A 26368-nucleotide genomic window follows, 5' to 3' on the forward strand; every position below is an offset into this window, starting at 1 on the left:
TTTATGTGTCACAGTTAGACGTTGAATTTAAAATGAAATGTTGGAAAATGTGAAAATGAAAAGGCTTATATATATATATTAGGGTAAACAATATAAGCCTGCAGCGCGCGCCGCCGCATTTGCACGTGCAATTGAAGAGTGCGCGCTACTGCAGTATAACGGCTGAGAGGACAGGAAAGTCCTTTTTTCGGAGGTGAGAGATTTTGAGCTGCTTTTTGTCTTTGCGCTGCTGCTGGCGTGTCACGCATGGCGATCACGTCACCGATAGGCAGACTGAATCGAGTAACGTTTAACGCCTTTATCATTAAAATTGCTAAGAAAAAAAAATCATTATAGTCAACGATTGTACCCTGTCAAATCCAATTTTGTACCATTTTTGAAGGGTCCATTTTTGTACTGTTAAATAAAGGTACAAAATTGTCACCACAGGTACAAGACTGGTCTCTTAAGGTACAAATCACAAGGGTACAAATATGTACCCTATGCCAAGGGTACAATATTGTACCCTTGAGGGTACAGCCCCAGTGACAAGCCATTGTGCCCCTAAAGGTACAATTATGTACTTTATTTTCTGAGAGTGTATGCAGTTAATTCTCATACTGTATTTTCAGAAAGTTATGGAATATATCCTCTCCCCAAATGTGTCACTAATAAAAAACTATAATAAATAATTTAATGAGAAGGTTTATATTGACATATTAAGATGTTGCTTACATCTACCTTGTAAATATATGTTTTGCTATTTTATTAAACAGTTTTCACATATAAATTAATATATAGATGAGAACGGCTGACATCTCTCTCTTTTCATACAGATTACATAAACAGAGAATATTTGTTTTTTATATAAATTACTTCATTTAAAAGAAGAGAATTCAAGTTTCATGCCTGTGTGTCTGTATGCCTGTTTGACTGAGTATTTGCAGAGTTAGTTCATTTTTGGATGCGTTTCAGAATGGACTTCACTGACAGAGAGAAGGCAGAACTCGCTTCATGTTTATTTTTCTTTATTTGGCAAAAAGCACAACACTTTGTTTTTATTGTGAGTATACACAAAAATAATAGACATTTAACAAGATCGAATGATGTATAACACTTGTAAGATCAAAATCAACAGAGTATTTTGAGTCTTTTATGCACTGATAAGAAAAAAAGCGAGCAGATCACGCCGGCGTGATTGCCGACCCCAGGGGGTTAAGATAAGATTTTCATATCATAGCATAGAATGACACAGGTTGCCAGTTCTTTATGTTTCTGAGGTCACCTTTCATCTGTAGATCGGTTATCACTGCTCCCTGGCAGCTTGTAGGCAGCGACCCCTCTGGTCAAACTGTCATTAAGCACTTCTAACAGATCATCCCCTAAAACTGCCCAGAGTGACATGCATTTAGATATTAGATAGAGTTACTTAGTGAGTGTAACTTTAACTATCTTCCTGCTGTATTTTTACATATGTCTTTTTTTAGAGTGTCGTGCAGATCATCAAGCCTGCTGTGCCGGATCCTGGTCCGTTCCTGATGGCCCATCTTCTGAAGGACATGGAGCAGCTGAGCAGAGCTCTGGGTAAAGGAGTGGATGATACGGTCAGTACCGTCCATTTGACCATCCACAGTCTACTGGAGCCCCATCAGCCCAGCCAGTGTAAGAGCCCACACTATACATTCCACACGCGCCTTATTGAGCTCCTGCTTCAGAAATTCAAGAAATTTAACATTTTGTTATTGTAAACAGGGCCTGTTCTTTATGATGAAAACCTTTCCACTAAAAATGCAAGAAATGGATGGGAAAATGCCATGAATACAGATGTCATCACACATCATCTGACGGTAAATAACATGGTATCTTTTTGTATATTATCTATCTAGTATATTTAGTCTATCATGCTAGCATTTTATCATGTATTTTCCTTGTGTGAATTCCTTCATTATGACTGAAATGGATAGACAATATCGACAATTATAAAACTTTTTTCATTGTTGAGTAGTCCAACAGGATTTGGTGAGACTATGGTGGGTGGACCTTGGTCCCTCTAGCTAGGTGGACAGTTGTGTGCATTTTAAAGTTAAATGAATCAATCTGGTGCACTTTATGTAACAGACTTAGGCTTGATATTGGGTTTGAATTTGCAGAAGTTTATTGGTTAGCACTTTATTTTACAGTCCTGTTCCCCATGGACATACTATGTACTTATTATAGTGATTACAACAAATAACAACAAATAAACAATAAATCCAAATCAACAGGCAGAGGGATGGTCATAAATACAGTCAGAATTGTGTGTACTCAAGCAGAAAAAGACGCGCGCATTTCCGATTCAGTGTGTCAGCTAGAACCGGCAACAAGGCCAGTACAGCGCGAGAAAGGAAAGCGGCATTCTCATCAAACTTTCCTGAAGCTGTGCGGAATCTGGTACCAAGTCAAAAGACTGAACAGACAGCCGGTAAGATCACCACGTTAATCAGACTTTGTTGCGAGTGTCAGTTGTTGATTGTTGCACTCTGATGAGGCGTTGAAATGCGGGTGGGAGAAGACACTTGTGTTTGTGCGCTGTAGTATCTGTGTGTTGTAAATATTCATGTGGTAGTTTACGGAATGTATTGTGCAAATATTGGTTGGTCAATTTTATTGCAGTTTGCTTAATTTAGTGATTTAATTCTGATATGTGGGATACTGTTGTATTGAATTGGTTACTTGTAAAGACATGGTTGAAAAGCGTGCATGGTCCTATTTTCATAATATTTGTCTAAAATGGAAATCAAAAATATTTAAGTGCTAAAATTGTAGATTGTAGTTCAATGGGAGTGAATATGTACTGTAAATATCTGGGCTGCAAAAAGTGAAGACAAATAAAAAAGGACAAAGATGCAACAGAGGCCTGGTTATTGAGTGAAACCCAGTTTAATGTTCTTGATTGGTGCCTCCCTATCAAGTGAGGGTTAAGCACAGCTAAGAAGAAAAACACTTGACAGTCATAACAAGAAGCTGTCACAATGGCAATGGAGAAAAGAACACAGTAAGGCAGGTAAGAATGGGAATACTTCGCAATGTGTTTGTGGAAAGCATGGCCAGTGGTGCCAGATTGGGTCGACGATTTCCAGCCCAAAAGCTCACCAAAACCTGCCCACCCCAAGAAATATCCGCCTAAAACTTTAACTGCCAAAATAAATTTATTTTATTTTATTGCCATGTCAATCAAGGTTGATAAGAACCATTTGTATTACCTTAAAACAAAATAAAATAAAAATAAATCAATTTCCCAGGAAAACGGATCAAAACAGGGCAATTACATTAAATAGAATTAGCAAATATGACTAGAATGTCAAAGTGAAAACTGTTAAAATACCAATCAAGAAATTAACAGATGACTTCAACCCTCAGAAAAAACACATGCATAATTTTCATTGTCAAAAGCCAATTTAATTGCACAAAGTGCCCAATATAAGTGATCAAAATAAGCAACGTAATTAGCAGACATTTCACAAACGTTAATTCACACACCACAGCCAAAATGTGTAATTCATTGATGCATATTCTGTGTACGATTATCTGTGTAAAGACTGAGACAAATCAGACACAATTATTTGTTATATTTAACAAATAATCTTTCAAACTCACTCTGGGATCTATGGTTCCATCCCCCCAACTAGGGCAAGAACCATGACTACCATCAGATACGATTTTATTGCTGTTAAAAATGTGGTCATGTGGTCAAGACAGAGGCCATAGGAAAGACAGAAACAGACTTTCCTGCATTAATTTATAGACAAAGTGATCTATAAATGAACATGCATCCCAGAACATTGTGTGAATGGTTTACTGTCTTGTGTAGTGTCTTTTAATTCTATTATTTTTTTGATACTGTGTATTTTATGATAGAATAACGGTCAATGTATCCTCACCTATACCATGTTTGGTCTCTATAAATTGGTACTTTGAAGATTAAAATGATGGTGTACATGATATGTCGATAGCTGCGCAACATATTAGTATTACAAGAATCTTTCTTAGTTTCTTCATCAGAAACCAATCCAGCTGCAAATGTAAATGAGCACGCTTAAACAAAGATTCATAAATCAACCACAGAGGAATTTTCCCGCTTGGAAATTCCACTCTTCTCATTGGTCAAGCAAACCCAGAGAGGTGGGGTTTTTCTCAGGCTTTATTAGAGACAAATTGACAGTGACCTCTTCTTCTTCTTGTTTCTACTGCTGCTTCTTCGGGTTGACATCTGTGTGGACCGCCACTGGGGCCCAAGGGCCCCAGCAGGCCTTGACCACAGCCCGCTATGCCTTCACTCTCCCAACAGAGTCAGAATGTAATTTCTTCATTCCAACTCAGAAGAAAACTGCAACTTTACTATCACTGAATGGACAACCATCAACTCTTCCGACTTTCTCCCTTCTCCTGGTTGCTCTGTGTGGCTTCTCTGGCTCAGGGCCGGCAGGTCACAATCTGCACTCCAGCCGTGTGCTCATGGAAAGAGAGAAAACCTTCAACCAGAACAGAGTCAAACAAACCATTCAAGTACATCACTATTTCTTCCTTCAATGCAGAAGAAATCATTTGAAACTCAGGAAACCATCAAAATCCTTCTTCAGGAACTTCACGAAATGCTTTCACTATAAAGGCCATGCAAGTTTACATTAAAGCGGGGCTCAGTAGTTTCGGGATTTCTTCGCTGTATTCTCGCTTTTTGCTCGCAGGTTTCTCTCTAGAGCTCCCCCCACAGCTTCGGAATAGATATTTGACAAGACTGTTGTAAAAACTCGTTGGTGATTCTCAGACACCAGAGGCTAGTAGATCAACGACATCAAAGCAGATAGGACATTCTTTAAAACATCTTCTTCATTCGGGTTCGAACAGCGTGAGGGAGCGCAATAATGACAGCATTTTAGCAGATTTCTTTTGGCCGTAAAGCAATTGTTTACATCGCGAGACCTGATATCACGCGATACTTCCTGACGCGGCGGCCGGCGGCCCGCCGGCTCAAAGTTGCAAGTGCGGATTTTCCGCTCACGGGCACCAGGGGGGTGCGAAACGACCACCATTCAACCCGAAATAAGTAATATAACCATTCCAATGACTCCGAAGCTGTTCAGTTAAGGTAAAAAAAGTTACTTAGATCACCTTTAATGAGGTGCTCTGGAAATAATAAGCTGATGGTTCTTTTCATAATTAGATGAATATTTTCCTGCTTTTTTATTTTTATTTTGCTGCTTCTTACAAATTCCATCTCTACAAGCGCTTAGTTTAAACTACATTCACGATGTACAAGTGAATGGGCATTTAGTGTACTTTAAACTAAGTGCTTTTTTAATTCATTGATACATATAGGTACTGTGTACGATTATCCAACAACAAAAAATGAACAACAACAACAACAATAATTTTTTTACAGTCACATTTGTATAGTAGACAGAAGTTTTTAGCAATATTCCACCAAAATAAAAGCTGGAGAATTTGACATGTTAAAACAATCAATATAAAACACTTACTAAAAATAGATTAGATGTTGTATGTCATGTGACCATTTATGGTCATCAGAGAACTGTGAACATGTGAGTGTTAAACTGATAAAATATTTATATGTGTTTATAAATAGATTAAGTCTAAGGGGTTTGGCTGACAAAAAAGTTTGTGAACCTCTGGATTATTGTAATGATTATTGGTTGATTATTTCTCTTTCTCTCAGGTTCTGGAGCATCAGCTAAAGGAAGTGAATGCATTCATCAGGGAAGATGAGCGAGTGTCTTCTAATCCAGTGATGAAGTTGACATTTGGGAAACCAGGGCTTTTCCTGCACTCTTTGCCCCAGAACTCCCTTATCCATAATTCATCCATCTGGAGCTGCCGGAGGAACGTCTCGTTGTTGAGTCTGGCACACATTGTGGAGCAGAACAATGGCCGGGACAATTTACCTATACTCTGGAGGTTCCTTCAGAGGGTAAGATGTTTATCTGAAGTGATTATTTCACTATAATAAAACAGTAAAAAAAAAATCAAATAAAGGTAAACGGGTATCACAGAAAAATTGCGCAAAACGTGACTTTGTAATCCTAATTTATGTCCAAAAGTAAGTATTCTTAAAGAAAGTATAGATTAAACAAGTTAAACTGAATATACAGTTGGATAAACAAGACTATGTTCACAGAAAAATGGTCTATATTGTATCAATAGCTAACACTATGGGGAAACATCTTTTTCAGCAAAAAAACGAAGCCCTAGTGAATCACGCCAGTGAAATTCAGTGGCCAGTGGCCTTCGAGCCAGCCATCATGGCTTTCTCCTTGAGTCGTCAACTTCTCGGGCTGACTCCACAGCACTTTGGCTCCCTCAGTTCCAATCTGAATCTACAGTACAGGGAGAAAGATAGTTTTGTGTTCTATGTGCAATTACTGTGTTTGTGCAATAAACAAAAAACATACAAAAAGAATGTCAAAAAAGGGCTCTTGTACCAAAGAAAGACAGCAAGCTACTTCCACACATTAGTCTGAAAGACTTGTTTAGTTCAGTGGATCTGAAAGATGCTTATTTTCATGTCCATATAGTACCTCATCACAAACAGTTTTTGAGGTTCATATTCGAAGGAACAGCTTACAATTTATGTTTCCTTCTGTTTGGGCTGCCCCTAGCCTGGCCCAATCAGAGACAGTGCTGTGCGAACACAGGTCCCTGCTTCTCAGCCACTTACAGAGCTTGGGGCTCAGAGTTTATATGACAAGGAGTGTTCTGATTCCCAGTCAGTGCTTTTCCATTTTAGCAATAGAATTTGAGTCCATCTCTTGGTAGAGAGCTTGCAGATGATTCAGGAGTTTCCAGCTTGAAAATCCCTTCCACTTATTTTTTTTCAAAGAGCACTGGGTCTGAAGGCAGCAACGTCATCTGTGATATCGCTAGGGCTGTTCAACATGCGCTCACTTCAACTCAAGCTTCACATTCCCGGGCCAGCTTGCTGCTTGGGCACGTGGAAATCTCTGTGGCATGAACTTGCCTCACATCTTTTTACCAGAGGGGCATGTAGATAGGCCTGGTCTCCAGGCAAATATTGGTCATGGCAGATGCATCCAGCACGAGATGGGGCACACTGTGCTATGGCCAGCCAGCCTTCAGCACCTGGACAATGTTAGGAAGACGTGGCACATTACCTGTTTGGAACTGCTTGCAGTACATCTGACATTTAACCCTATGGGGTCTGAGGGGTTCATAAACCACATACTAAACATTTGTTCACAAGGCTTTTGAGTACTGGATTTTGTAGGATTGAGTTTTTGCATACAAAATGGTGTTAAAATAATCCTGCCCACTCATGACAATATATTGATTTAACTTTGGTAAGACATGTTATGGGCCAGAAAGGCCATATACGAGGGAGTGACAATGTGTAACAGTTTCAGTAAACTGTTACCTGTCTTTTATGGTGAATGCAAGTTTTAATTCTACTTCTGGCACTAGCGGGCGCTAGGGAGACATTATCAGGAAGAGTTTTCTAGGCCAGAGAGTAAAAGGAAGAGGGAAGTGTGAGTAAGGGATACCTGTTAGCTGAGAGTGTTTGCTCTTTCCATGCTTTTATGTGGAAACCCTTTGTTGAGGAACATTTGTGTTCTACATCTTAATGTGAGTTAATTTATTAGTTCCTTTATCATTATCAGGGGTTTATAGTGGGAAATGTATCTTGCTTGTTGAGCCTCATGATGTATTGTTTGTTTTGTCCAGAGAGTTTTTGTATCGCCTTGATTTTGAAGATATCTCAACTGGTTCAAGTTTGCGATTTGTTATTCTCTTCAATTTTGGATTACATCTGAACTCCTTTAGAAACTGCCACTTTTCTTTGAAGCAACCTTTGTCAGATGAACTTAGATTACATTCTTTAAACATCCTAACATCTACAATGGTGTGATGAACCAAGGACATCTGTGTTAACTCTGGAGTTTAATATTGGGTGGATATTCTAAGGTTTTGTTTCCAAATGTAAAACGATTGATAACTCTGCTTCATGTAATTTTCTAATGAAATTGTGAGGTACTCAAATTGTATACTCTTTTGAGAAGGATACTCGTTTGTTATTAAGTGGTGATTGATCCCTCCTCATTTATAAAACCTTAGAAAATCAACTGCAAGAGATGGGTAAAGCTGTGATGGATTGCATGAAAAGAAGAGACATCCATCTCAAGTCTTTGTTTTGTCTTACACCTGGAGCTACCTTTACACCAACTACCACATCAACACCAGATGTGCAGTTAACTCCCATTCCACATCAGCTGCCTTATAAAATGGCCATTAAAATAGACTTGCCTAAGTTTGGGAGCACAGTAGATGAAGACCCAATAGCTTATCTGGAGAAATGTGCAGAGTATCTAGCTGTGCGACCCATGAGTGATGCTGAAATATTAGCAACTCTGCCATCGGTACTGACACAAATAGCCAAGGATTGGTGGGTGGCTGAAAAAGCACTAGTTAAAACATGGAGTCAGTTCAAAACTGCCTTTTTTCGGTCCTTTCTACCCAGTGATCATGAGGTTGAAGCAGAGAGGAGGATAAGAGAAGGACAACAAGGGATTGATAAGGATCTTCGAATATTTGCTTTCCAGTATTGAGCTTTATGTCTTAGACTCAAACCAATGATGTCTGAGAAGGAGATTCTGCAGCGTGCCTTGAGAAACTGTAATCCCCGTTTTGCCAGTATTTTAAGGGGAACGGTAACTACCTTTGATGACTTTGTGCGCACAGGAGTTTAGAGCGGGACATTGCTGAGGTGAGGGCCTTCTGAAAGCAACGTCAGGCTGAACAATCCTCCAGAAGAGAGAGCCAGGATAAGTACAGCAAAGGTAACCCCGGAAGTCACAACAAGTGACGATGTAATGTCAAGCTTCTAACCTTAACTCTAACTTTGCGTAACCAATCTTGTGAAGCCATTATGGATACAGGCAGCCCATACTCATTAATCCAGAAGTCATTGTGGAGGAGGTGGAAGGATGAGACAGAGTCTTGTTGGTCCAATTTGGGACAGACATTTACACTTTTCAACGGCCATATCCAGAGGGCATTAGGTGAAGTTACTTGGGAGTGCGACTATTCATCATGAGAGATGAGGACCTAGTTTTTCCACTCATCTTGAGTTCCTTCTGACATGCAGAGTCAAGTTGGATTTTGACACCACATATTCATTGCCTGGACAAAATGAAACATTACATCCTTTCTCTTGTTATGGCCAACCACCCTTTGTTAACATACTCTGTGCACTGCAAATAGAGCAAGTATCCAGTGACACAGCAGTTGCCATCAAGGATTTAGTGGGTCTTGCTGATTCCTCCAAGACAGAGAAGAGATGTTTAGAGGGGTTACTGTTTAATTGGCCAACTGTCTGTACAGATGCCTTAGGTGAAGCGTCTATCATTAAGCACCAGATCATAACTAATGACCCCATCCCAGTACGGGAAAGAGCATTTCACATTCCAGTCAATAAACAAAACTTCATTGATGAGGAAGTAGGGTTGCAAAATTCTGGGAATTTTCAAAGATGGAAACTTTCCATGGGAATTAATGGGAATTTAAGGGAATTAACAGGAATTTATGGGAATAAACGGGAATAAACTGGGAATTTTCAAAGTTGAAGGTTGGCTCTTCATAGGGAACTTAAATGTAGTGGAGGAAAGTATATTTTAGCATAATCTTGACTAAAACAAACAGATGCCATTCAAATACACTTGAATATCCATGCCATTCCTCAATCACATGCACTTAGCACACTGCTTACTGCATGGCTATTGAGACCACACCCCCTACTGGCACTGTGCATGCCTCCATCACATGTACAGAAGCCCAAAGCACAAGACTATTGAAGGCACACATTTGAGCCTGTGGACTAAACAAAGTGAAGTAAGTTTTGATGATATTATGGGGAAATATATTGATTAAATGTTTAAATTGCAAATATCACATACAAATGTATTCATCTAGTAGATAGCAAGCTGATAGGTTAGATGTTAAATAAGCTTGCATAACTTTATTTACCACATAAGTAGGGCTGGGCGGTATGATGGTATATATCGTTACCGCGGAAGAAAATGTCAACCGTAACAGATTTTTTTATTCCGTGTATACCGCAACATGTAAATAAGTAGGCGTGGTTAACTCACATGCAGCGTGCGCGAGACTGAGACACTGATATTTGTCAAAGAAACATGAAGAAAGACCAAGAGGATCCACAAAAGGAATTACGTTTTCAAAATTAACGTGATATTTTTGGGGAGGAAGGCGCAGAAGTCAACTAGAGCAGTGCAGCACACTGAAAGTTTAGAGAGACGCACATGCTCGCAACGGGGCTTACTTGACAACAAGTTCATATATCAATATTCTAACGAATAGAAATAACCTTAAATAATGTATCTATATGTCTCTTGTGTGTACAGTTACTTTCAGAGTGGACGCGCAAGCGGTTGCCATGGTAATGAATATTTCCAAAATTCCCCAGCTTAACTTCCCATGGAAATTTACCGGAAACTTTCCGGAAATTTACCGGAAATTTTCCGCCCCTTTGCAACCCTATGAGGAAGTAGGGGTGGAACGGTACATGTATTCGTATTGAACTGAAATGGTATGGGCGTCATGGTTCGGTGCATAAATTTACACGGAGAATACACGGTATAAAAATAAATAAAACTTGCGTGCAAATGAATTAATGTTATGCGGAACTACTGTTAGATACGCGGGTTCTTTAGGGACACCTAATCTGTAGACCCGCCTTAGCTCTGAAGCAGGCTGCGATGTAAAGATTACAATTTTGGAATATGTTTTGTGTGTGTGTGTGTGTGTGAGTGAGAGAGAGAGGCGTGGGCGCGATCGAAAAGTCGCAAAGTGTTTACTTATATTTGTGTGCGCGTGTGTGTTTGGGTGTGTGAGGTGCGGGCGCGATCGAACAGTGGAAACATAAAAACATACTCCGTCATTTTGTTTATACAGGACATCATTCAAACTGCAAAGTGTTTAAAGGGGGGGTGAAATGCTCATTTTCACTCAATCTCCTGTTAATCTTGAGTACCTATAGAGTAGTATTGCATCCTTCATATCTCCAAAAAGTCTTTAGTTTTATTATATTTATAAAAGAAAGATAGGCTGTACCGAGTCTTTCCGGAAAAAAACGAGCGGCTGGAGGCGGGCCGTGTGGGCGAAGCTAAAGCTGTGTGCTAACGCGCTGAGCTAACAACACACAGAGACAATAGAAGCAGTTTTACTCACCGCCTGCGGTTTCAACGCACGACCGCGAACCTTTATCGTTTGAACTGCTCCATCCTTAAGCATTAGACGATCTGCAAATCCGTCGATCTGGGCTTTGTTTATAAAACAAGCATCGTCGAAATGCAGGGAACAAACAGTCTTGCACAACCTCCGTTGATGCTCTGAAAAAACAAACTCCATCCACTGCTCCCTTAACGCTGGGTTCTTTGGTAATCTGTGCAGGGTTGTCTTGCCCTGGCAACCAAAAACCCACTTCTTTGGTGACATTGACTTCCCTAAAGCCGAGCACAGCGCTTTGATGGGCGTACTGCTTTCGCTCTCTTGCTCTGGTCTACGAGTGCACGCGCGCCCGCGGTTCTTCCGGCAGAAGTGCCCTTAGGACCCGTATAAGGAAATTCCGTTACATCTGACGTCACACATGCCCATACTCGAAAAAAACTTTCCGAAACTTGTGACAAACCGGAAGGAGCATTTTTGGAACAGAAATACTCCTTCAAACATACAATTTAATTTTTGAAACTTTGTCCATGTTTAGCATGGGAATCCAACTCTTTAACAGTGTAAAAAACTCAGTATGCATGAAATAGCATTTAACCCCCCTTTTAAGTTACTGTTAATTAAAATTTTAAGGAAAACAAATATATTAATCTGAAATGTAGCAAATTAATTTTCAATTTATTCAGGTACAATTACCAAACATATCTCAAGGTCTTTTTGTCTTTTTATTAATTTAATTAATAAACTAATTATATAAAACTATTGTCACAGTGCACTACAAATAAACTGGTTCTATGCCTTTACTTTTATTAAAAAAACTTATTTAAAAAATACAAGGCTTAAGTAATTTATTTTCCTTTGGTGGTACAGCCTGAGACATGCACAAGCCTTCTGCGTTTTTGTTTTGCTTTTCCCTCCATTGTACTGAACTCATACCGAACCGTGCTGTCTGAACAAAGGTATGAACCGAACCGTGACTTCTGTGTACCGTTCCACCCCTATGAGGAAGTCAAAGCCATGATGAGTAAAGGTATAATACTGCCATCTACATCCCCATGGGCAGCTCCAGTAGTGCTTGTGCCCAAGAAGGATGGGGTATACGTTTCTGTGTGGATTATCAAGCACTGAATGCCAAAACCCTGCTGGATGGCTTTCGCATGCCTCAGATATAAGATATCTTGGAGTCCTAGACCTCAAGTCTGGATACTGGCAAGTGGTGATGGACGAAAGTAGCACTCAAAAAACAGATTGTGTTATAAAGTACAACAACCAGTATGAGTTTGTTTGTCTACCATTTGGGTTGAAAAATGCTGGAGCAAGATCTTATAGGCAAATGTTGTTTTGTGTACATAGATGACATTGTTGTATACTCCAGAGACCTCCAGCAACACTTCCAAGATCTGAAGAAGGTGTTTGCTGGGCTGGAATCAGCTAGCCTAACACTTAACCTTAGGAAATGCTAATTGGTAAGGAAATGCTAATTGGTAAGGACTTTTCTGGGACACGTCATTTTAGCGGAAGGCATTAGGAATTTTCCTATGCCCAAAAATATGAAAGAATTTGAGCAATTCCTAGGTCTTGCTGGGTGGTATCATCGCCATTTTTCTGAATGTGCTGCTCCACTTCATGCACTTAAGAGGAAGGGTGTACCATGGAACTGGACTGAGAGGTGCCAACATTCTTTATAAGACTTGATGGAAGCCCTGCAAAAGTCCCCAGTTTTTGTGCCCCCAGATTCAAGTAAATCATTCAAAGTGCAGACTGATGCGAGTGACTTTGGACTTGGGGCTGTACTGACTGCCGGAAAAGGGTTAATATGTCATCGCCTATGCATCCCGACTGCTTCAAGGAGCCGAAAAATCATATGCCATTTCAGAGAAGGAATGCCTCGTTGTGGTCTGGGCGGTTGAGAAATGGCGACAATACCTAGAAGGGAAACCCTTTGAAGTCCTTACAGATCATGCTGCACTCACTTTCAACCATCCTCGCCCAACATCAAAACTTACCAGGTGGGCTATCCGACTCCAGGGGTTTGATTTACTGTGAGGTTCCGAAAAGGGAGATGTAATGTTGTCCCATGCAATGCCTGGGGGAGAGCCACTGGGATGTGTTGTGGTATGCCAAGCAAAAGATGTGAATGGAGACTTAGCGATCAACTGGGAAGAACATGGTCGACACCAGAAAAGTGACCAATCATTGCAGCCTTTGTGGGATGAAGCAAAACTTAACCCTATCGACCCCCCAACGTATTCACTATGTTGTACAGAACAGCTTTCTGTTCAGATGTGTCCCTGAAAGTCAAAAGGGTCATACTTTGCAAGTAGTCATCCCAAAGGATCTCCGGCAGCAATTTCTCCAGTTTGCACAGGACAATCCTTTAAGTGGGCATCTTGGGTGCATGAAAACATTGCATAGACTACTCAACATGGTGTACTGGCCAGAAATCCAGCGAGATATATGGGACCACTGCAAACAGTGCCAAGTCTGTCAGCAATATAAGCCACATATATCCAAACTTTCTGGAACCCTTCAATATACTCCTGTGAAAGAACCTGTATATATGGTGGACATTGATCTTATGTGACAGTTTCTGAGGAGCATGAAGTTGAATGAGTATTTACTGGTTACTGTGCATTACTGTGGTAAGTGGGTCGAGGTGTTCCCGTTGCAGTTAGCTAAGACACGGATGATAACTAACATCCTTATCAAAGAGATCTTTACCCGATGGGGGGTACCTACTTATTTGGTATCAGACAGAGGACTAAAATTTACCTCACAACTTCTGAACGCTACCTGCAGACAATGGGGTGCCATTCAAAAATGAATCACCGACTAACCTGACGGAACTTAAGATCATGATTGCATTCTATGTCAAGGACAATCACCGGAATTGGGACCAGTGGATCCATGAGTTCAGGCTTGCAATCAATTCATCTTGGGGAGTACAAAATATACCCTGGCGGAAATCAATCTTGGATGCATGTTGAAAGGACCCCTTGAACTATTCCAATATCGTTTGCCTGATTCTGACCAATCTGCGTATTAAGTTATTGAACATCAGCAATCACTTCTGGAGAGAGTAAGGGAGAATTTCATGAGAGCCCAGAGCAGACAACAGAGATACTACAACCTGAAGAGGAGGCAAGAGACCTTCCAGGAAGGGAAACTCATCTGGGTTCGTGCTCACCCGTTGTCTTATGCAGGGGACACATTTATGGCCAAACTAACTCCTAAGTGGCATGGTCCTGCCTAAGTTTTGAAACCGTTGAACGTAATGTAACGTAAACTACAGAGTTGAGGTCTGAGCCGCTATCGTTAGTCATGTATTGTAATCATGAATTATGTAGGTGCAACGTTACTTCTAGTCAACAGAATGTGTTAAAAGGATGTGACGCTGAGCAGCTCTTTCAGAGGTTGCACCTACAGTAAGTGAGGGTGGGCAACTCTGGCCCTCGAGGTCCACTTTCCTGCAAAATTTAGCTCCAACCCTTATCAAACACACCTGAACAAATTAATCAAGGTATTCAGGATTACTATAAAGCAACAGTCAGGGGAATTTCATCAGTATTGGAGATAAAAGTCTGCAGGAAGTGGATCTCAAGGGCCAGAGTTGCTCAGCCCTGCACTTTCAGATTGCACATTCACTGGATTGTTGATGCAGTCGCATTGGCTTAAAACTCCAACGGTTTGTTATGCCATATAAGAGTGAGATCTCACTCCACAAGAAAACCTTGGACATGTATTTTCAGGACATCTGTCTGGCTGCAGGCTGGTCAACAGTTATTGGTTTTATAACTTCGGTGTTTCCTTACTTGAAGGTTGAATGTGTTTAGTGCCATATTTGCCACTACACAGTGTATTTACACAAATGTTGCATGCTTGGTGCTTACAGAGTTTGCAGCTTGATATACTTCATTGGAAACTGGATAGATGAGATGGTTGCCTGAGATGAAGGAATAAGACATTGCTTAAGTTGGGCAAATAACTATTGAGGAACTTAAGATTCTAAGGAGACGGCATTCACACCACTCTCTGTATAGTTAAAAGCGCTATATAAATGAAGGTGACTTGACTTGTCTTGACTATAGCCATGGCCTATAGAAAGAATGGTGTGAATGACATCTCCTTACCCACTATAATGGCACACTCGAACGCCATTGGTCAATTAATTTCACTGGCATGATTAAATAGGGCTTCTGTATTTTTCAGAGAAAGGTGCATAGCACCAGCTACTGATCTCAAGGAGTCTAACTTAAGTAAGTAACTGGAGCTGTATCTAGTTTTGTGTTCAATATGTGGGTGGTCTCTGGGAGTGACCGAGACTAGTGTCATGTTAACGATCTGTTTATTTTAGGAAGCAGAGCTACGGCTAGTGAGATTCCTTCCTGATATCTTGGTTCTCCAGAGGGATTTGGTAAAGAAGTTCCAGAACGTGACAGACCCAACCTTCGAAACTATAGGAGAGTTCCTGGATAGCCATAAAGAAGGTACTGGCCATTTTAGAGAATAAAGAAATCATGGCTACGTGTTGTCTTAGTGCAGGGGTAGGCAACTGTAGCCCTTGAGATTCAGTTTCCTGCAGAGTTTTACTCTAACACTAATCAAACACACCTGAACAAATTAATGTCAAAATCAGACTCATTTTTTTTATATCAGGCTTGGAGCTCATCTCTGCAGGATAGTGGATCTCGATGGCCAGAGTTGCCCAGCCCTGTCTTAAGAGGATGTTCATAATTGATCAATGATAAATTAATTATTGTTAATAATTTCAGCAAGTGTGTTGGTGGTTATTTTACCCATTTCATGCAAGCATATGGCATTTCTCTATAAATAAATATTATGTTCACTGTAAACCAAGTAATAGTGCCATATTTTTAATTGACAGCTTCAATAGCTTGGTATGAGAAGTGCATAAAAATCTTCTTGTCAACATGGAACCAACTCAGGGTATCTCTGGCTACCACAGGTAAAACCACTCCTACTTATTAACCCTGTTTTAGGCCACTGTTAAATCATTTATTGGGCAGATGGACCAAGTTGAATGTGTTCTGTTGACGAATGATACATGATCTTTTTCTCTCAGGAGAGATACAGCTGCCTGTTCACTACACTCAGGAAGATCTGGGTCTGGACACTGACCTGCAGGTTTTGCTGCCACAGAGACATGGTCTGGGCCTGTGCTCCACTGCTCTCGTCAGCTACCTCATCGCCCTTCACAATGACCTGGTGTACGCTGTGGAAAAACACACTGGAGAGGAGTCTGAGTAAGAGATTCAGATGTCTTATATCATTTGCTGTTTGATATAGTAATCATTGCTCATTTAGGGTTATTGAGTTGAACAAAGCCTTAACCCTGAGTATTAATCATTATGGCATCCTACACCGTGTGTATTACAAATCATATGAAGTAAATTTGAGATATTTAAAATCATGTGTCTTGATGATAGAATGCCCAGTGCTGCCGGATGAGAGATAGAAGTCTATCACCCATAGACTTACATTTGAGGGTTCTGAGCCATATCTAGATCAATTAGTGGTGGATTATATTGATTTGAGCCAGTAATCAACTATCCAGAACACCTTAGCAACCACACAACACACTAATAATCACTCAAAACACTGAACCATTGTCCTGTCAGCACTGTGACCTGGTGGTTAAAGCTAGCGTCTTTTCTGCCACATTTCCCAGTTACCCTTATTTCTCTGTATCATCCTCTGTCCTGTTTCCTCCAGTTACACTGTAAGCCCAGCTGAGCTGATGGAGCTACATGTGATCCATTATGAGTATGAGCGGGATCTGCTCCCGCTGATACTGTCCAACTGCCAGTACAGCATGGAGCGCGGACAGGAAACACTGATGGAGTATGACCTGCCCAAGATCCAGCAACAGATCTTCACACGCTTTCTACAGGGCAAACCCCACATAACCCTTAATGTATGTCACAGCACCAGAAGGGTTGAAAATGCATGTTCAGAGTTAAAACAGATTACTTTTTTAGGAGTTTTTCAGGAGTTGAAAATGTGATTATGAATAAAAATTATATTTATTTATATATGTTTTGTTTTTTAGGGTATTCCGACAGTGGTAAACAGACAGGATAGAAATTATGAGACCATATTTAAGGATGTGAAAGGCAAAGTTCAACAAGTAAGTAGCATTATTTTCTTTAGCATAACACGTTTAATCGGTAAGTTATTGTATTGGTTACAATTTTGTTAGACATAGGTCCACAAGGAATATGAAAATGCTCTTAATGAAAGTTTTTTTACATTGTTTTTATGCACCATTTACAAATTGAATATTTATTTAAATCCATGTTGACAATGCAGATATATATTTGTATAATTTCACAAGCCATATTGTGATTGTGCATCCAAAGGAGCCGTTGCAGGCTCTTACACAGCACGACCTGGTAAAGGAGTTGCAGTCCTCCTACAGTGACGTGTGTGAGGCGTTGTCCACAGTCCAGCTGGCCCTGGGGTTCCTTGCCATGACGGGGGGAGAGCCACACATGCAGCTGGTCACTTATTTGAAAGAGGTGCTACAGATGATTTTGGGCCCACACATCTACAAGGTTGGTCATGAACACAGACTTTCTTCATTATATGTTTGTGCAGTGTTACTATGCCATCATCACTGGTCTTAAAGGGGTGGTATAATGCCCTTTTCATAAGATGAAAAATAAGTCTATGATGTCCCCAGAGTGTGTATGTGAAGTTTTAGCTCAAAATACCCCACATATATTTTTATATAGCATGTTAATTAAATTTGTCACTTTTTGAGGGTGAGCAAAAACACATCATTTTGTGTCTGTCCCTTTAAATGCAAATGAGCTGCTGCTCCTGGCACAAGGGGCAGAGCTTCAACAGCTTGCACTCACACACACATGCACTGAAAATTTCAAAAACTTTTAGTCTTTTATGTTCAAACTGGAGTCAGACAATGATGGAGAGACTCAAGAAGTGACATGTAGAAGCAACAGCATGTGGGAGCTCATAATCAGGAAGGCCTGGTGAGGCCTATAACCTGATACTTGATAACCACAATATGTGGGAGCTCATACTCAGGAAAGCCTAGTGAGGCCTCTGACCTGATAACCACAGCATGTGGGAGCTCATAACCAGGAAGGCCTAGTGAGGCCTATAACCTGATAACCACAGTATGTGGGAGCTCATATTCAGGAAGGCCTGGTGAGGCCTATAACCTGATAACCACAGTATGTGGGAGCTCATATTCAGGAAGGCCTAGTGAGGCCTAAGACCTGATAACCACTGTATGTGGGAGCTCATACTCAGGAAGGCCTGGTGAACCTGAACACCACATATGGTCTTTTTTTTTTTTTTTTTTTGGGAAAATACTCCTTGACAGCCAACTCCTGGGAGCTCACCTCAGGGAGGCCCAAGCGCTGTCCAGTTGCATTTTTAGATGGGGACTGTCTGGTCAAGGAGGCCTGCTAAGGCCTACTACCTGACCATGCAGCCTCCGAAAAAGCTTTTAGATTTTACTTTCTTACCCATAACATGCCCCAAACTCTATACAGGAGATGCGGTCTGTAAGAGAAACAGAAATATGTTATTTGCGCAAAAAAACATTTTACAAAAAGACCATACAGTACACCTGCGGCGTGCAGAGTGAAAACACGTCAGGAATCCTTCTTAAAGAGCACCTGGGGTTCACCACTTACATGCCTGAAAGAGGCGCTCCTACTAACCAAGCCGAGGAGGGCCATCAGACATGGTTCTCATCATGGGCCCAGCCCCAGGCCTGTTGTAAGAGACGCCTGGGGAAAGTTAGGAGAAGGCTCCGGGGAGATTATCCTTAGCGCCGCTGATAGCGCTTTTTCTGAATAACCTCCCTCAGATCCTTCTTCCTGCGGGAATTGCGTCTCCTCTGCGTCCTGCTCCGGTCAGGAGGGGGCGCACGAGAGGCGACACTGGCTCTCTGAGCCTGTCTATGGTCCTCAGACCAAGACAGGCCAGGCCTTCCCGCCTGCTTGGGCACGGATCGGATCTCAGCGGAAGACAGCTTTTAAAAGCAGCTGAGTGCGCCCTCGTCTCCTTGAACTTTTCAACCACCGCCTCAACGGAAGGGCCAAATAGTTCAGCCGGCGAATCGAGGAGAAAGGTTTTTTTCTTTCTCTCCGTTGTCAGCCAGGTTGAGCCACAGATGCCTCTCCGTGGCCACCATGGCCGCCATCGACCGGCCGATCGCGGCAGCAGATTGTTTGGTGGCCCGGAGAGCAAGGTCCGTGGTGCGGCGCAGCTCAGCGACCGCCTCAGGGGATAGTCCTGTCCCCTGGTTGAGATCGCGCAGCAGGTCGGCCTGGTACGCCTGTAACACCGCTAGAGTGTGCTCTGCCATTCAAGCGCAACATTGTTTTTAGCGGCTTGGATGGCAGGGTAGGAGCTCTCAATTTCGACGCCTGCCCAGATAGTTAGCCAACGTCTCGTCCATGGGCGGCATCGACACGTACCCATATTCTGCGATTCCATCCACAGCAGCGAAACTACCCCACTGTGGATGAATACGGGCAGAGTATGGGTTCTTCCATGCCTTCTTGATCTCAGTATGGAGATCCGGAAGGAATGGAAGGCTCACCTGAGCTGGTGGCCTATGGCTGGGAAGAAACCGATCATCAAGACGGCCACGAGCGGTCTCTTCCCTAACGCGCCTCCACTGCAGCTGCAATCTGTCGGTGGCACGTCCCATAACGTCCACCTGCTCCACACACACAGGGAAGGATGGTTGAGATGGTCCGGTCTCCACCTGACTGACAGCATCATCAACCAAATCCTGCCTGTCCGGAAGAGCACCAGCTGCAGACGCATTAGGAGATAATAATAAAACATCATCTACCTGCAGCTCGCCCTCGTCAGTGGACGAATGGTCTGATAGGTTAACCTCCCTCTCCAGACGATCGGCCAGCTCCATCTGGGAGCCCCATGATGAAAGTTGCCGCTGAGCCTCAGCACGAGCGAGACCAGCACCACGGGGCTTAGATGCTGAACCCTCTTCCCTCGAGAAAAGGGTCAGACGAGAGTGGAGAGTTTTCAATGAAAAACTCTCACAGTTTGCACAAGAGGCTCTCTCGAGAGCCTCCCGTGCGTGCTCTTCACCCAAGCAAAAAACGTGCAGATCGTGTGTGTCACCCGGCATCAAAAATCTTGGGCATGGGTCTGCACACTTGTGAAAACTCTCCTTTTTCTTCTCTGCGCGTTTCATAATGCCAAGCGATATTCTCTTAAACAGAAAAAAACAGTCCCTGAAGACGAAAAGATATTGTCATGTTTTCAAGGCTCCACTTTATACATCCAGGTCACGCGTTAATCAATCAAGCTGATGATTCATGGGCTGTCGCTGGTCAACATGATTGCCGTGAGTTGATATTTGATTTCAGACACCTGTCACGCCTGAGGCGTTCCCCAAAGTGTCAATGACATAGTGTCGAGTTCCCTTCGAAAGGGAACATTAAATTTGAATGTATTTCTAGCAGGTAAAATGTCATAAATACATATATTAATATTATATTATAATACGTATACATCTTTCGCAGTCCAAGCAGTGTGCAATGCATATGACAGGTTTCGTATAGAGTTAATGCTGCCTTAGCAAATCACGCTACATTACTTGACAATGTACATTTGTAAAAGTGGGGATTTAGCACTTACTAGCATGAAGAATAAATATAGACACAGAGAGTGGATTGAGATCGATTTAAGACTCAAACTCTCTTCGATACAAAAACATTCCCTGTGTGAGTTCTTGTTTTAATGTTGATCATATATTATACGAGCGAGAATGCAATGTGTCCTGAATATCCACACAATTGCAAATTTGACAATGATTTTATACAACAGTTCAACAAATGAAAGGGTAATATTAAGTGATGTTAATTTTAAACACAGAATTATCATTATTGTTTTCTCTATTTTGCTATGCAATAATAGTTCCAACGAAAGCCACAGCAGAACTGCAACCCATACAAAGCGATGTTTTGTGAACGAATCTGCGGCTTTGAATGAATCGTGAGAGTCAATGATTCAATGACCCGTTCATAACTACAGGCACTTGCTTCGTTACTGAATGAATGAATGACTCGCTCATAAAGACAGTAACTTACCGCCACCTACTAGAGGTTTTAATTTAATATTTAAAAGTCACTGCACATTTATCTATTGAACATTTTTTATTTAAATCATTATTTTATAAAGGTATTTATAAAGGTAAAAAATGCACTGGAAAATCGATTTAAGGTGGCAAATATTGTCCCTTTATGGAAAAGGTGTCACTGCAGTCTAAGTGGAAGAGAGGAGGTACGCAGAAGGATGTTAAATGCCTCAGGGGGTACGGGTAAAGTTTGAGAACCACTGCCTTAGAGCTTAAGTGATAATTGTGTGTGCAGGCATTGAGCAGGTGCAGTCTGAAACACTGTGTGGCGCTGTGGCAGCTGCTCAGCTCTCTGAAATCTGAGACCATGCTTCGTCTGAGGAGGGTGAGACACTCAACACACTAAACCGTATTCTGCTTTGTACTTTCAGTGAGTTTGTATATGATAATGACTGTTCATCTGCTCTTCAGGACCCGTTTGTGAGCATCAGCGAAGAGTACAAGCATCCTCTGCAGGAGGAACACAAGACTCTGCTCTCTAGTTTTTTCACTAAGTCCAGTGCTGATGCCTTCCTGTTGGAGATTCATGAATTTCTGCTTTTGGTTCTGAAGAGCCCAAACGACACGGACACCTACAGGCCTGACTGGGGGTAAGATCTGATGGGTGGGGTTGGTACAGGTGTATACACAGAAGAACTTTAGAAGAGCGTTTTGGCAAGGTTCTCTCAAAGTTATGAACAAACATTCTTACAAACGTTTGTTCAATATTATCTGTTCTTCAGTAATGTTCTCAAAATGTCAAAAACGTTATTTATACATTGTTTTTAGAAGGTTTTTTGAATGTCCTCATAATGTTTTCTTGGGAGAAAACGTTCTTAGAACAAAATTCATGGAACATCCTTAAAACATTTAGAAAAACAACAAACGTCATAAGAATAAGGTTGTGTGTGCTATTTTAAAAGAACATAGCCTGTCCCATAGTTATTGTTCCTAACTTTAATCTTAAATGTATGGAAAGGTTATGCAAGCTTTGTTTTTGAAAGTGTTTAATTCCAGAGGTGGACGAAGTACACAACTTCCTTACTTGAGTGAAAGTATAGATACTACTGGTCAAATATTACTCCGTTACAAGTAAAAGTTGTAAAGACCTATTTTTACTTAAGTAAAAGTACAGAAGTACTCGTTTTTAAAAATACTAAGTATCAAAAGTAAAAAGTAATGTTAATGCATTGTTTTATTATTGTTGCATTGTTGTATGTAATACTTAAAGTACCGTATGCCTCTGAATCTATGCCTGCCCTCATATCAATATCACATTTATTTCTAGAACACAGTTCCAGTAGTGGGATTGAATATGAGATTGAATAAGCGCACTAAATAACGTCCACAATGGTTTCGGACACCCAAATGGCTGTTCCCTAAAATATTGCCCTATTTAAAGTTTTTTGGCTTTTAGTGTGAATATGTTAGCCTTACTGTTATCTATAATCTAGTGTGCTCCAAAAAAGTGACAAAATTCGCATTTAGAAAACCAAACCCAACGTTGAAAATGAAAATCAGGTTTATGTCAGAATCCAATGTCAGATTGACGTTGATCTCCAACATTGGACAGACATTGTATTGTGGTTGAAAATGAAAATAGGGTTGACGTCAGAACCAACATCAGTCGGGTTCTGACGTCAACCCGACTTTTATTTTCAATCAATATCCAACGTCAATCTGACGTCGGGTTCTGATGTCAATCCGACTTTCATTTCCAACCAAAATGCAACCCCTGCAACCAAAATCATCCACTGGCTGATGTTACTTTCTACTCAAGGACCATGACAGAATTGTAGTGGAGTAAAAATTATGATATTTGTCTTTCAAATGTTGTGAAGTTAAAGTAAAAAGTTTCCAGAAAAAATAATACTCAAGTAAAGTACAGATACTCAAAAAGTGTACTTAAGTACAGTACTCAAGTAAATTTACTATGTTACTGTCCACCTCTGTTTAATTCTTTGTTCAGGAAATCACTACATATTGTCATTAGTATTTTATGAATGTTCTCTTAATTTTAGCAGAAAACATACCTTGAACAAAATTCTTCAATTGGCCTTTAAATATTAAGCATCACTAACTTTTTGGCTAAAAAATGGCTTAAGGTTGGATATTACACAACAAAATCTCATGTTTCATGAACACGGCTCAGTGTTCATATGTGTCCACACTACAGAGTGTTAAATTGAAGCAGTGTTGGAGTTTATTAGATATACAGTATGAGTGATGATTGAGCATTAGGGGTTACTTACTGAAGGAAAGAAGAGCAAACATTTGAAGTCGCCATTGTGGTGATCAGTGTTTCCAGCTCTTGACTCTGGATTGTTTTATCAGTTTTTCTCTGGCTGCTTTAATAGTGTGTTCAGAAAACACATTTATTGCATCAGAAGAAGTCGAGACAGAATAGCATCAGGTGATGTTGGCTGATAATTAACATCATTGTGAAGTGTTAGATTCACATCTTAAGTCTAATCACTGGTCAGAAGTAATTTTTTTTTAAATATTTTTATATTTTTTGATTGTCACCATTGTTGAGGTTTAATATTTTTTGATTGTCACCATTGTTTGTTTACACAAGAGGTTGTACTGTTTTTGGAAGATTTCACACAGATCTCTTTAGTGTTACAAATAATCTTTCTGTCACAACAGCTGAATTTATTACCTTTTTATTCATTAATGCTTCAACTTCATCACTATTTAAACCAGTCATGAAACTACAGAAAATGTATTTATAAAAAGTAATTTGATAGTCACTGAAACAGACGTGTTAATCTGCGTTTTCATCTTTCTCTATCTTGAGCAATGCACAAATGTTCACTGAAAACACTTGCAAAAGAAAAATAGGTTAGCAAAAGTCAAGGGTCTAGCCCAACTAAAGCAAACACTGATCACCATAATGGTGATTTATTTTCAACCAAACATCATTTAAACATCTGTTCATCTCAATAAGAACTTTTGTACATGTTTGAAAGGAATAAAGTCAGTCTGGTTAGTAATAGTGAAGCTGGTAATGCTGTTTGTGGAGTTGTTTAATCCTCCTCTGCTGAGATCTTCACAGATTTAATGTCTTCTTTTCTCTTCAGTTGATTTCATCTAAGGATGTGGCTGAATTCAGTTGTAGTTTCTGTTCTTGTTTCCTTCAGTGATTCTGTTTAACAGCAGCTGCTTGAATGTTTCAGGAACATCATACTTACCTTCAAATGACGTTCTAGTAACATTAAGGAAACTGGACATGTTTATGTTCTTGGAATGTTACAAACCATCGTTCCTATAATGTTGTTAGTAAAAATTAAGTTAAAAAAATATATATTTTTCAGAAACATCAAGCAAACCTTAAAAAATGTTCCACTAACATCAAGAAAAACTGTCATTTTAACGTTTCCATTACCAGAATTGAATGTCTGGAAAACGTTCTTAGACTGGTGAAAAAAAAAAAAAAAAAAATCATGTGAACATAGATGTGGCAGGGAATATGGGGGACATTTTTGACTGGCAGGCTTTCGTATTCTACAGTATTCTGCAGAGCAAATCCATGCAGGCCTGGTTATGATTGCAATTTTAAGCTCATGTTGAACATATGGAAATCTATCATAACTCATTGATTTCTGTCTGTCCTTCAGTCTGAAAGAAACTGTTGTGGCCTACATGGAGCGTAACGATCTGGAAGTTCCTGTTGAGGTGGATGAATTCTTCCCTGAAGAGATTCCGCTCTCCCAGTGCGTCGAAGCGTGGAAGTACTCGGTTCTTCTCAGACTTAAAAAAAACCAAAGTTAGATCCTAGATGAAACACTTTTGTTTTCTTCCTTTCTTTTGTTATAATCACTCATATGCTTAGTTTTAATTAGTCGTTAAAGCTTGATTTTAATTTACAAATTTCTGCAAGATAGTGAGCAAGTACAGTACAATTTCTTACAAAGTATAAAAAGTTACCAACAATTATTTAACCATTCCTTTTTATTTGTTTACTTGATACTTTATGTATGTATAGACTCATAGATTCATAGACTCATTAAGAATGTAAACTCAGTTCAAATATATACTATACATCATGAACACACTTATGTTCATCTAAAAATAAAAATGTTGATTAGTGAAAATGTAATTTTAAATTGTTTAATGTAGTTTAAAGGGTGTTTCATTCAAGTATTTCTGTCTAGAAGTAATATTGAACCCTAATCTAAAGTGTGACCAGCAATGTTTCTATGGACCAGCATGTATTCTGGAACAGTGCTGCGTGTAAATTGTTTTTTCCCTGTGACATACATGGATTTGAATAAAAATTACTCCACTTCAAAGCTGGCATGTTGCTTTTTGTTGAACAGAAAAGCAAACGCGGACCTTATGAGGTGCAAGGGGAAAACTTGATGCAAAGAAAAATAACTGCACACTCTCTTAAGCACATTTATTCCCAATGTTTCGGCACAACAGGTAGCATTTGTCATCAAACAAAGTTGTTTGCCATCAAACAGCTGTGGTGTGTTGGATCAGTCAACAAACACTGTAAGTCATGTCATCACCTTTTATTGTCACTTGCACTTTGTGTCACATGTATAGCATAGCATTCTCTGTCAGCAATGAGGGATTTACATGTGATAAATGCAGGGAGATAGTCAGGGTGACGGAGAAAATTACAGAACTAGAGACACGCATCCAAACTTTAATCGAGGATAGTAAGAGTACAAGGGTTTTAGATACTGCTTTGGATGCGCCTTGCTTAGTGAACTCTGTACATTGTTCGGTTCAGGCTGAAGTAGAGCCCATGCAGCAGGGCAACTGAGTGACCGTGAGACGCTGTAGTCGCGGGACAAAACACCGCTCTTCAATTGCTGGCTGTCTAGTGGTGTCCGCAGAATAATATAGGGTTCGTAGACTATTGGAAAAGTTTTTGGGGCAGACCTGACCTGTTGGAAAGAGATGGTATTCATCCCTCCTGGGATGGTGCTGCTCTTCTCTCTAGTAATATGGCACAAAGTCTTAGAGCTCAAACAT

The 26368-nt window shown here is 40.5% G+C and overlaps 1 protein-coding gene across 1 annotated transcript in view; it reads left to right on the forward strand.

The window, feature by feature from the left end:
- Window positions 1-25671, forward strand: part of LOC307171873 (E3 ubiquitin-protein ligase rnf213-alpha-like) — a 165400-nt gene extending 139729 nt beyond the window's left edge. The window contains exons 52-63 of the mRNA XM_079893804.1: window positions 1467-1641; window positions 1732-1826; window positions 5693-5944; window positions 15587-15719; window positions 16118-16198; window positions 16316-16496; window positions 16966-17167; window positions 17303-17380; window positions 17613-17807; window positions 21636-21725; window positions 21812-21990; window positions 25000-25671. Of these exons, the coding sequence (XP_079749930.1) occupies window positions 1467-1641; window positions 1732-1826; window positions 5693-5944; window positions 15587-15719; window positions 16118-16198; window positions 16316-16496; window positions 16966-17167; window positions 17303-17380; window positions 17613-17807; window positions 21636-21725; window positions 21812-21990; window positions 25000-25153 (1815 nt within the window). The 3' untranslated portion in view covers window positions 25154-25671. The remainder of the gene's footprint in view (window positions 1-1466; window positions 1642-1731; window positions 1827-5692; window positions 5945-15586; window positions 15720-16117; window positions 16199-16315; window positions 16497-16965; window positions 17168-17302; window positions 17381-17612; window positions 17808-21635; window positions 21726-21811; window positions 21991-24999) is intronic.
- The last annotated feature ends 697 nt before the right edge of the window (window positions 25672-26368 follow it).

The sequence above is a fragment of the Squalius cephalus genome, assembly GCF_949319135.1.
Source record: "Squalius cephalus genome assembly, chromosome: 1".
In the NCBI taxonomy this organism is placed as follows: domain Eukaryota; kingdom Metazoa; phylum Chordata; class Actinopteri; order Cypriniformes; family Leuciscidae; genus Squalius; species Squalius cephalus.